The following is a 12,500-nucleotide window of genomic DNA, read 5'->3' on the forward strand; positions in this document are numbered from 1 at the left end:
CACACACACACGTTTCATTCAGCTGACTGTGATCACTCTCACAATGATTTCATAAATGCGTGAAAACCCTTTCAAGTTAACTGACCGTACAATCCTGAGCCAAGTCGCACTCCAAGGCATCGATGGTGGCTTGTTTGGACTCCAGTATTTCCTACAAGCAGGAAAACACTTTCAGAGAGTTGTTCTTGAAGCTCACACACAAATATTTAAAGAACATCTTAATTCAAAAGGAGAATGACTGCAAGCCTTAAGTGTAAAACCATGCTAGTGTCCGCTGCAGTTTGCCCTGTTGATGAGGAATCATAGGAAGGTGTTGGCCAGAAGAACAACAGTCCTTTGTAATTCTTTCTATAGCGTTAAGTAGCGGGAGGCAGTTCAGTTATCAAAAGCTTAACGTATGTTAAAGCCAGGTGTGAACAGGGTCCTAGTCAGTTCCAGAACAGATGTGATATACTTAGTACAGCACAAGTAGACTATGTGTATTCTGTAATGATACACAGGTAGATTGCACAATGTTTTGAGGAAGAACATGCTTTAAACATGCTAGATTCATTTTTATCTTAAGAGTCTGCACCAGTTGTTCCATGTGAGGTTTCAACTAAATTCCGAGATATTTATAAGATTGAACAACGTCAAAGTCAGGGATGTTGCTGTATGTAAACGCACAACAATGTTCTTGAGGATTAAACACATTCAGTAGACTGTAATCTAGACATGGGTTGAGTTGCATACAGGAGTGTTTGTCCTCTGTATAAAAACATGATATTGGTCGGAGTTGGAGTGATGATATTGTTCATGTAGATGGTAAATAATAACGGACCGAGAATAGAACCCTGTGGTGCCCCCTTGGCTATTAAAAGGCTGGTAGTTTTGAGCCTTTCTTCTGTTCGACAAATGTGCTCTTACCTGCACAAGTGTTTGAATGCACATTTTGTAAAGTTGTGCAAAGATTAATTTGCTGCAAATGAAAGGAGGATAAAGAAAAAGAAAAAACATACCTGGAGTTTGCTGCCTGCAGTTTGGTCGATGTTAGAGGCCGAGAGTACGGCGTAGAGCTGGGCCTCCTTCTTCTCCAAAGTGTCGGTCAGCGCTGACACTTTCCTGCCCAGCAACAAGTGCTTCATTCCGCTCTTCTGCTGCATGTCACAGATGGCCTCCGTCTGTTTCTTCGACATCTCATTGCGCTCCTGCTGAACCTGGCGAAAGCAACAATATGAATACCCGTCGAGCCGAATGAAGGTAAACCGTGCAATGTGAGAGTTTACCTTCTCAATGGCCTGCTCCTGCAGCAAACAGCCCATCGACATGTCCCTCGCCTCCTTAGCACGGAGCTTCACTCGAGCTTCAGTCGCCAACTGTCAGACACATTAGCAGCAATTTCAAGGAAAATGTGTATGATTTTCGGGGTATTATGTTCTTAGTTTAGTCAGTTATAACATTCTACTCATCTGTTCTCACTTTCCTTTCTGCTGAATAAATAATTCATTTAACTATAAAATAGTCAGAGACAACAACAGTAAGTGGCAGGTGACCCAGGTATTGTAGATGTAAGGAAAATGCATAAAGGAAAGTTTAGATTCAAAGAATGGAACTTAATATCAATATTTAGGGTCATTATTAGTATTGAATAGTTATTTCTCGGTACACCGGCCGTCGTCGGGTGCCTTACAAAAGTTTAAATGTGAGGTTGATTATCGAACCTCAACACATTTAGTTTCATAGCAGCACCAATGAAGCACATAAAAGAGACATAAAAGCTGTTTATGTAGGATTAAAACATTCGGACTATGGTGACCCCTAGTGGTGAGGTGAAAAAAGGCCACGCCCCCTGTCCAACAGTGTCCACCATGCTGTGTGACCTTACATTTAAGTTGTTAGTTGAAACTAATGTGAAAGATTGACAAATGTATTAAAATAAACTTAAAATAATGTAGTTTTTTGCCTTTAAGCTCAGGTAGTAATGAACACTAATGGACAAAAAACCCTGAAAATCTCAGAAAATAAACAAATATCCCAGACGATTTCATCAACTTAAAATACCAACGTGAGCTTTTCATTCAGTACATTTGTACCCAAGTTAGGATAGTGATGTTCAATGTGTATTGATGCTTTTTGAACGGGTGTGAAGTGAACGCACCCTATGCTTGACCTTGGCCTGCGACATGTCTTGCCGCTGTTTTTGTAACTCCAGATGCTTCTCTTGGGCTTCCTGCAGAGACTCTCTCAGACGTTTGTTCTCCTGCTGAGCTGCTGAAATATTTCTGTCCAGAAGAGGTGAAGAAGCCTCCTGCTTCTTCGCCTCTGCATGTTCACCCTACCAAGCAACAAACGAGGCACATAACACAAGAGTCACCTGAAGAGAGCTGTGCTGTACTCAAGTATCTTCACTACATGTAGAAGTAGTTTATGAGTCTCGATTAGTACAACTAAAAAAATCTTAAATAAATGCGATCAAATTCGATTTGATTTTTTCAAGTGACACAAAAATACCAACCAAATAAAATAAAGAATATTTGTGAATTTGATTGTAGAGCCAGGGAATTTTTCTTTGAGGGCATAATAACTATTTATTAACTGTGATTGTTGACGGTGGAGAAAAATGTATGTCTTAAAGCCCTGATTGGCTGGTAAAAAATATGTTTTTGTAACATAACCTCACCTATCTCTCAGAAAATGTCTCATGAATTATCAAGTAAACAAAAATAATTTAATTTAGTCTGGATGATGCTAAAACATCTTCATGAAACAATACGAAATAATTATATCAGTGAATTTGAATTTTTTTTAGCTCAGGAAACCTTCACTGTAAGGCCAAAAAATGTGAAAAAGTTATTTGAAATATATATATATATATATACACACATATATATAAAAGATATGAATCACATTTGTTCATTTTATTATCTATATGTAGTTTTGAAAATGTGTCTTCTGTGAACATTTAACATTGTCTGTAAGCCATCTAGAGTACAAACACTGTTGCCTCTAAATGAAGTGAAACTACATCAACCATGTCACATTTAGGTCCTGTTGAAAAACTTCCTGTAAGTTTTCATTTGTTTTATTTCAATCTGTTCGTCCTCTGTGTTTCTGCTCATCTGTTCCGTTTTCTTTCTGTGGTGAGTCTGTAACGTCTCGTACCTTCATAGATTTCTGACTCATCAGCACACTTTGACGATGCGCCAATGATTTGAGAGCTTCGTCGTGGTCCTTTGTCAGAGTCACTACGCGACTTTTCATTATTTTGGGTCCGCTAATGTTAGACAGTTGGCAAACTATTTTAAGAGATCTAACTCACTTAAATTAATCTTTGCCGATATCCAACCAGCTCTGCGTCATCACAGTGTGTGCAGACGTTCGCTCCGTACCGCAGCGCCCGGAGCTCCCCACCCATCAGCCGGCAAGTGGGCGGGGAGCTCCGAGCGCTGCAGCACGGGGCGAAGAGTTTGGCCGGGCACTGCTGGACTGCACACACTACGTGTGCCTCAGGACAGTTGATTTCACAGTTGTATGTCTTTTGTCTTTTTCATGAATATCTGCAGCTTTCAGCACTTTTCACTTTTTATGCTCTTAAAAGATGTTTCAGGCCTGGAAGAGGCCAAAAGTGGATTTTGTGAAAGTAAACATAGTTTCAAAGATTTTCTTCAAAAAACTGGCTCAGGACAGTTGATTTCACAGTTTCATGATGTTTTCATTAGAAGCTGATGCTTACACACCTTTACTGGTTCAAGGTACAATCTCAGCCTTTTATGCTCTTAAAAGACGTTTCAGGCCTGGAAGAGGCCAAAAGTGGATTTTGTGAAAATGAAGAGTTTCAAAGATTTTCTTCAAAACAAGACAGTTGATTTCACAGTTTCATGGTGTTTTCATTATAATCTGATGCTTACACACTTTTACTGGTTTAAGGTACATTCTCAGCGTTTTATGCTCTAGCACAGTATTCAAGTGTCAAGCCCACGTTACCCCCACTCATTTCCATGGTTCACAGGCTCAGAGAGGATTCAGGCTCTCAAAATTATGCCAAACTGCTGTATTTGGATAGATTGAACACTATTAGTGATAAAACAAGTGAAATATATAGTTATATAGTATATACAATTACAATGGAACAGCTGGTTCCAAAATGACAATTTAGCTTGACCTCACCTTACCTCTGTACTAAAACCTTTGTTCGCTTCACTTAATCAAAGTCAAAATTTGCAGAGACTGTTCACATGTTGTGCTATGATTTGGGAGATGTTTTAGGCTTACCACTGCCTCATTTCAAAGAAAGAATACCAATAAAAGGGCTTTTTTTTTCAGGCGAACCTGCAACTTTTCAATTTGAGCTGTGTGCCATCTTCATATTAAAGTAGACCTTGTAGTTAGAGAAATACACTCTTTAGTATGGGTATGCAATTTTCGAGCAGAGGCCTAAAAATAGGGATAGGGTTTTACAGGTTAAGAGTATTTTAGACATATGGTCCCTGTGTGCACATGTCCCCTCGTGGCATTCAATTAACAATAACCCTATGGGAATATGATTTCACCCTAACCCACATCTCTTCAATGTGAAGGACAACTTTTCCACTCTGGTAACAACTGAGAATAAAAACAAACTATCATAAACATATGTGAGCACTGGAATAGATTGTGATGTCATCAGGGTTATTGTTGTTTGGGCTTGAAGACTAGAAACGTATAACAGATAGAGAGATGCATTTTATTATTTCCACAAAATGTGTATTATGCCACAAAGAGGGTGACTGAAGTTAAAAAAAAGTGGTTAATTACAGGGCTGGGAAGGTTTATTAGCATTATGGGAAATGTAGGATACAGTGTTTATGGAGGACAACTCTACTAGGAACTAAAACTCCTAATATTTCATCCCTTACTGCCTCTTTTGAGTCCCCCACTTGTTGAAAGTACTAAATCAATGGAATACTCCTTTAAGTTTGAATCAGAATAGCTCTAAAATATTAGAACCAACATTAAATAGACATTATACAGTAGATTGGCTGCTGTAATGCATCCATTCATTTTGGAATGGCATTAAGACCAGTTTTAATAGCATAAACACAATACAAGGTTAGTTTTATAACCACATAACACAATCATATTTCAACAGTCAAATATGTTTGAAGCAAGAAAAGCTAAATAGTTCAAAGTTAAATAGTAAATCTGCCTTCACTCAAATTAACACAAAATGTGCATAGACTCTTAGATTTGTGAATATATCCTACTACATACTCTTGCTGACCAAGATCTTAGCCTTCCCCCTGCTTTCCAAGCTGAAAGTCAGGCTGTCTGTTTTATTTTTATTTCTCTACACTTATATTTCGCTATACTTATTTTATTGATATTTAGTATTTGAAGAATACATTGACATTGTGACACTGATCCATATCATATACACAACATACTGTACTGTAGGTGCAGTGCTTATACTAATTCTGTGTTCATGTCTTGCCAGAAGTAAAAGGACAGGATGACTACCTTTGATAACTTGTTGGGACACTCACATTTATTGTTTCCATAATTGTTATTATATTCTTGCCTCTGACTACTACCACCAGCAGATTTGTTGTCATGTTATAATGGTCCAAATGTTAATGACCTCCATGAGTCTGACAGGAATAGTTTTTCTCAGGTGACATCCATATTTACACTCTGACATGACTGACATGACATAACACCACAGGGAGCAGTGTGCTGAGTTCACGGCTGTGTTGTCAGAGCTTCTATCGGCTCCACCTGGGGTTCAGTAGGTGGGGTGGAGATGTCCTCCATCTGCTCTGAATCTGGTTCAGTCACAACTACAGCCACCTGTTGACACACAGATAGCAGTAAAATGTAATCTTGCAGATTATATAAAAATGTTGAATGGTAATTTAAGGGTGTGGTCATTGGTGCGGTATTGTGTTTGCTGTGTGAAAACACTGCTGGTCAAATCCTACTGTGGATACCTCAGATTCCATGCAAACTCTGCTGTGCTTCAACATAAAATGGCCCAACCACTCTTAAAGGTACTATAATGTCCAGTGTGATAGAGAATTTTCCCTGTGCTAGTACATTTCTACTGTGACTTAGTTTATGTGCCTTACTCACGAACAAAACTATATATGTGACATATGATTGTGGAGAGTGGTAACATGACCATATGAGTTATCTCAGGCCTTTGCTTTGATAAGAGGGAGTAACTCAAATGGGGGTGCAGTTTAACCAGAGAATGTTGCCAGGGGTAATCAAGGGTAATAAAGACAGATGTCTTTGTGTGACAAGGTTCAGAAGAGGAAGGGGATGACTGGAGGAGCTTGAAACTGCTGATCAATTGTGATAATGTAAATACCTGATGTTCCCCCCACCCTGTGTGCTGAGATGCTTAAAAGCAAGAGAGACACTGGATTCTTTGCTGATTGCGCTGCAGTCTGTATGACGATGAAAGCCTTCTTTGGCCAGAGAATAAATACTTTAAAGACAAACTTCTTTCCTCAATGTTTCTTCTTTCAGTATTCAGTATTATAGGACTCACTCGGTACTATTGAATAGTTTTTTTTCCACCACACCAGCCACAAGCCCTAAAAAGATGCCGGGCAGCATTTCACCTCTACTACATCATATATAAAAAAAGACAATCAAAACATATAACTAACAGCAGGACAAGAAAACGCAAAATAGCAGATACCCCTGATTCCATGCTCACTTTTTCAGATACCCGAAAAAGTGTATTTTTCGGGTATCTGGTATCAGAATAGAAAATAGAGCAGGTTACTCCACCTCTATTTTTGAGAGGCAAATAAAAAATATAAAACAGTAATTTGTTGAAATAAATTGTTCTCAATTATCAACTCTCAAAAACCTTTTTAGAATTATAGATTCAATAATGTTGGTAAAATGTATGTAGGAGCCAGGTGTGGCCTGTGTCATTTTGTATGCTCTTTTTCGTCACTTCCGGTGATTGAGTCACGTGGTGCTGGGGATAGCCACAATGGGGGTTTATCAGCTGTCAGTAGAGTTAGATGAGGGGAAGGATTGGAAGGAGAGGGGGTGAGAGAGGGAGCCTTATTTTTTGTTGACCGCTATTTCACGCTATTTTTCCACGTTATTCACATTGTTAGACAAATTATTGAGTTATGATTGTATGCCATCTATAATCAACGTTTATTTGTTGCCCACAAATAAACAATCGAAACTCATCCAGTGGATTCCGGAAGTCATTTACGTTACAGCCAGCGCGTCCGCAAGTTTAATCTCCCCCGCTTAGCCTCTCGGTGACTACTGGAAAGTTGCTCGTAGTCACCTACAATGTAGTACAGACAATTAACCAAATAGTGTAAAATAACATGACACTGTCGGTTGTATATTTTCTCCTGTCCTCCCCAATTAGTCCAGTCACCAGCCGCCACTGGTGCCTACCAATGCACAAACTGTGAAATAAGACAACCCAGTCAGTTTTTTGTGTGCTGCCTAGATCAGAAAACATGTGATTTAATTCAGATTTTGCACCCCTTCTTATGTCAAACGCAGGCTTGTTAAAATATACAATCTATGGCTTTAGAACTACTTTCGAAAAGGTGCACCATACTTTTCTAGCAAGCCATTGACAGCAGCCTTGGCTATGGAACTATGTGCAGTATGGCGTGGAGGACACTTCATAAACATATGACAGAGTAGGTGTCATTTAATATTAAATATTTTAATTTAATTAAATGTCACGATCAGGCTTTGCCTTCTGTGTCTTTGTGTATTTCTTTCTGTAGCTCCTCACTCTACCTGTCAGCCACTCCCTCAGCACCAGCCTAACTCCCTTGACCTGCCCCTGATCACTAATCAAACACTCCCTCATCAGCACAACTCTCCTCACTTGTTCTAGCCACTATTTAAACCCCTGCCTCCCAGTCATCATTATTTGTGTTACCCGCCTGTTCCCGGTTTTCCCACGTCTGCCTGCCCTGTCTCGTCCTGCTGGATTTGCCCCCTCGTCTCTTGTCTCGTCCCTGGATTCCCTGTGTGTTCTTGTAGTGTTCACGTTCTAAGTTAAGTGTTTATTAAATTCCATTTCACTCAACTTCTGGTCTGCGTTTGAGTCCACCACCATGCCCCGTGACATTAAACAAAATTGTATATAGACGCGCACACACACATACCAAAAATAGGATCTTAACAAAGTGTTTGTTACCTGAGATGACTCGGCTGCAGCTGGAGCAGCCTGCGTAGCTGGAACAGGTGGGGGGCGCGTCTGTGGATAGACAGGTCTCTGGGTGGCAGCCTGCAGGACACACGCAAACACATTTTACAGCTCTTCGAAGTACTGTAGTTTCGTATATGTCATATAATAATGTTTATAATGCATTATAAACATTTATAATGAACTGTATTATTATAGTTACAAGCACTAACAATTATTCATAATTCTTTATAAAAATAATCATGATACATTATAAAGCATTTTATAATAACTTCTATGGTCAAGTATTTATTTAACGATTAAAATATTTAATCGTGATTAATCACATGGATTTTTCGCATTGTTATGGTTAATAATGAATTCAAAAGTAGTGTATTGCGCACTTTTATTTTAAATGTACTGCTATATGAACAAAAGGGCAATAACATTTGGTTTGCAAACACTTTAAACAGATAAGGTTCTTTTTAACAGCAGTATTCCCTTTACACAGCAGCAGTTCTATCTGTGCTCAGTGTGCTGACTGTATGTGAAACGTTCCACTGCTGTGCAACAGGAATAAAATGTTTCAGCACGTTTCAGCGAAAATGTCTGTCTTCATGACAGTCAGAGCATGTGAATGCAGCTCTACTGTTCATTAATATAATGCTGTAACTCCAAGGTAATTATGGTTACCCAGCGATCAAAGAATAAAGACACTTTACCCACAATTTAGGTGTATTTTCCCTTTAACTCACGAGATGCAGCATGTTTTATACTTAATGTGAATATAATTCATACTTTGTTGGCATCTTATTCTGAAAACCGGATGTTCGTCTGAAGAAACCGGATGTTGTCTCACGTTAATCTTTCCGCTAACTTTCCCGACCTGTGCCATTTGAATGAGTTTACCGTGAATTTCAGCATATAGGTGCACTAACATGTATGTGTCTGCTGAGTTTACCGCAGCGATGTCCAGTTGTCTCCAGGGAGCAACAGCTGGTGCACGTTGTAACGCTGTGTATTCTAACCGGCTGCAGTTTGTATCCACTTCTCTGTGGATTTGTTAGCTTGTCTTGCTTTTGTTTATCTACACTTCCTCCATGGACTTTCAAAATAAAAAAATGCGTTAACGCGCTATAAAATAATTGTCAGCGTCAATTAATGCGTATGAATTCGAATGAATCTATCTATCTATATCTATATATCTATATCTATATAGGGGTATATATAGTGTTTTCACACAGCAAACACAATACCGCACCAATGACCACACCCTTAGTCCAACAGGACTCCCCAAAGGACATGGTAGAAGTCCAAAAAACACATGTTGACTGGATGGGCAAACTCCCATGACCCCTGCAACAGACCTGCATGGGTCAAGAGCTGGTCCACTATTCCACAGCCAGGACAGAATCAGCATTGCTCCTCCTGGTTCTGAGGTTCAATTTTTGTGAGAAGCAGCCGAGCAGGAACCGCACAATGCTCCCTTGCTCGTGAAGGACAGCAGACATCCACTTACAGAATAGGACAGCTGTATATTAATGGTGGTTTTGTCATTGAGGTTGGTGAATAGGTTTTGAAGAGAGTGCCCGCGCAAAAACACTACTGTGTCTGTAAATATATTAATATTGTTATATGTGCCCTGTTCTGGGCTTTCCTTTCCAAGACTGTGTGCATGCAAACATGCAGTAAGTAAGCCTGATATCGCTTGTTTGTTATATTTCATCAAATTGTTGTTAGTCTGCACGGCAATTTAGTCCAATATATTGCGTTCTCGTTCGTTGTTTTATGGTGAGTGTAGTATTCCCCAAAAACGTTTATTACTACCTCTATTCTGTCCCTGTATGTTTTAATATAAAACTACCGCTGTATGGTGGTTTTGCCTTCAAGCCGTAAGTGCCTAATTTAGGCAATTATTAGTTCCTTGTTCTCTGCAAAATGTAGGCAATATTTAAATCTGTGTAAGATTGCCAATATTTATGGATGCATAGAGTGCAGAATCTGGTGTTTGCTAGTTAGTTCATGCCATTCTGTAGCTTAGTTATCTACAATAACACTATGCTGAAATGTAAAGTATATGTTGCAATGTAGACCTGTAAAATAAAACAACCTGTTACAATATTTATATATAGATTTTACTAATTATTTTCATTCATATCTGTTCCAGTGTGTTCCAGTATTTTCTACTGTCAATAAACCTCTCAAAGGAACATGCTGTCTGGAGTGCATTCTAATCAATGCCCCCTGGTGGCCACACCTTTTATGAACCAGTAGAATTATACAGTCCTTTCCATTCAACCACATTTTACTTATTGCAAACTGTTTAATCTAGTTTACCATGTATCCAAACCCCTTATTGAATTTACCTGTCATTTTACAACTAAATATCTGCTGAGCCACCCCATTTACCACTATCTTACGTCATCTCTTTAGCCCTGCATTATTTGGATACTTTTTATGAGAGTTCACCTGGGTTCCACCAGCAGCTAGGACAGTGAGTCCAAACAGCATGGCTGTGATGCAAATCAACAGTTCCAGCACCAGGAAAATCACCAGCGTCCCCAGGATCCCGTCAATCAACAGCTAGCCAGAGAAACCCAATAGCATATAAGGTGAGAAAACAGGAAGAGTATGTATAATGAAACAAAGTTTTTCCTACTGTGACACTGATAACATAAACAAATAGAAGTGTAAAACACTCAGAATATCTTGTCTATCACTTAAAGACATATGTGTCAACTCCATGCACTCTACAAGACAAGACTGCATAGCCTATCTGACCTAAGTATTAGTTGTAACAGTATTCAATCACTTACTTTACACTTTTGCTCGATCAGCCCGGTGCATTTCCTGAAACAATGTTGCTGCAGTGGACAGTAAAGACAAAGAAACATGGTCTTTTTTTTCCACAACATGTAGTGTTAACTATGAATTCATGTGATTCTAGGAAGGGATCAGTGATTGCTCTGTGGATTGCCTCATCTACTGATTGACACATGGCCATGAATTCAGCTATATGTATTTATTCATTGTAGTTTATATTAGTTCGGCAGCTCATTCATTCACGTCCAATCATGCAAGTTTACACAGCGGCCATCATATCATATCTTCATGCTGCTGCAGCTCCCTCTATCACACTACCCACCTCCTTATGGGCAACTTGTTTCCCTTGATTTAATTGAGGAATTAATGCTCATGGATGCGTTTGTTCAGGGTAGATTAGTCCTCCAAGCAGAGTCCTCTGATTCTTCTGGAGAGTGGATTCCTTCATACAAGTGTCTCTGACTGAGCTGCATGAATGAGTTTCTCAGTGGTGAAGTAGCAGAGCGTTTCTGGTGTTATTGGATCACTTCTTAATTCCTTCACTGTCAAACGTTACCAAAATGGAGCATTTCGAATCAGCTGACTGATCCTGAGCATGTCTTTGTTAATTAGAGTGTTCCAAATCAGCACTAAGTGACACAAGCAACAGCAGGGGAAAGATAAGAAATGGCAGAGCAGCGGCTGCTGTGGGGACCATAGATTGTCTGGTAGGGACTCATTAGTGGACTCTATTGCCCTGGTTTTCATCTCTCAGGCTACATACAGGCCATACCTCATTATATATTCTATAGAAAGCTGAAGGAATGAGACGTGAAACCCAGACATGACTAAGCATTTTTGCACTTCTTGTTACTCTGTCTCAAAGTCAATGGGTTTTGTGAATACTTTTTGGTTAGATGCCTGAATTAAGTTAACACAAGGTTAAGACTCCGCGAATCGCCACCTTAACGTGGTGGAGGAGTTTGAGTGGCTCAGTGATCCTGGGAACTATGTTGTCCGGGGCATTAGCCCCTGGTAGGGTCTCCCAAGGCAAACAGGTCTCAGGGGAGAGCCCAGACTAAGAGCGGTTCAAAACGACCCCAATGAAAAGCAGCCCACAGACTTCAGTCACCTCGCCCGGACCAGGGAAACCGGGGCACCCTCCCGGAGCCAGACCCAGGAGGGGAGCTCGTCGGCGAGCATCTGGTGGCCGGGCCTTCGCCCATGGGGCCCGGTCGGGCTCAGCCCGAATAAACAGCATGGAGCAGCCACCCTGTGGACCCACTACCCGCAGGGATAAGCATCGGGGTCGGGTGCAATGCAGACCGGGCGGCGGGTCAGGCGGGAGGCCTGGGCGAGCCGATCGCCGGCAGCATAGACTAGCTCTAGGGACGTGGAACGTCACCTCGCTAGCGGGGAAAGAGCCAGAGCTGGTGCAGGAGGTGGAGCGGTACCACCTAGATATAGTTGGACTCACCTCCACACACAGCATTGGCTCTGGAACCAAGCTCCTGGAGAGGGGTTGGACTTTGTCCTTTTCCGGAGTTGCCCA

The 12,500-nt window shown here is 40.4% G+C and overlaps 2 protein-coding genes across 4 annotated transcripts in view; both read right to left on the reverse strand.

The window, feature by feature from the left end:
* Positions 1-13: 13 nt before the first annotated feature.
* LOC116396601 (dynein regulatory complex subunit 4-like) lies at positions 14-3,554 on the reverse strand. The gene is made up of 4 exons (XM_031871298.1): positions 2,138-3,554; positions 1,266-1,355; positions 999-1,196; positions 14-151 (listed from the first exon to the last, which is right to left on the reverse strand). Exons 1-4 carry the CDS (start codon positions 2,162-2,164, stop codon positions 77-79), a joined length of 390 nt encoding a protein of 129 aa, XP_031727158.1. The 5' UTR covers positions 2,165-3,554; the 3' UTR covers positions 14-76.
* A 1,444-nt stretch (positions 3,555-4,998) lies between these two features.
* LOC116396598 (uncharacterized) overlaps positions 4,999-12,500 on the reverse strand; it is a 25,056-nt gene continuing 17,554 nt past the window's right edge. For 2 of the 3 annotated variants that reach the window (XM_031871292.1, XM_031871291.1), the window contains exons 6-9: positions 10,963-11,010; positions 10,616-10,729; positions 8,159-8,248; positions 4,999-5,805 (exon numbers count right to left, since the gene is read on the reverse strand). In XM_031871292.1, coding sequence (XP_031727152.1) covers positions 5,698-5,805; positions 8,159-8,248; positions 10,616-10,729; positions 10,963-11,010 — 360 coding nt within the window. In that variant the 3' untranslated portion in view covers positions 4,999-5,697. The remainder of the gene's footprint in view (positions 5,806-8,158; positions 8,249-10,615; positions 10,730-10,962; positions 11,011-12,500) is intronic. The other variant, XM_031871294.1, reaches the window with a different exon arrangement.

The sequence above is a fragment of the Anarrhichthys ocellatus genome, unplaced genomic scaffold (genome assembly GCF_004355925.1).
Source record: "Anarrhichthys ocellatus isolate YVR2014 unplaced genomic scaffold, GSC_Weel_1.0 scaffold57, whole genome shotgun sequence".
Taxonomy (NCBI): domain Eukaryota; kingdom Metazoa; phylum Chordata; class Actinopteri; order Perciformes; family Anarhichadidae; genus Anarrhichthys; species Anarrhichthys ocellatus.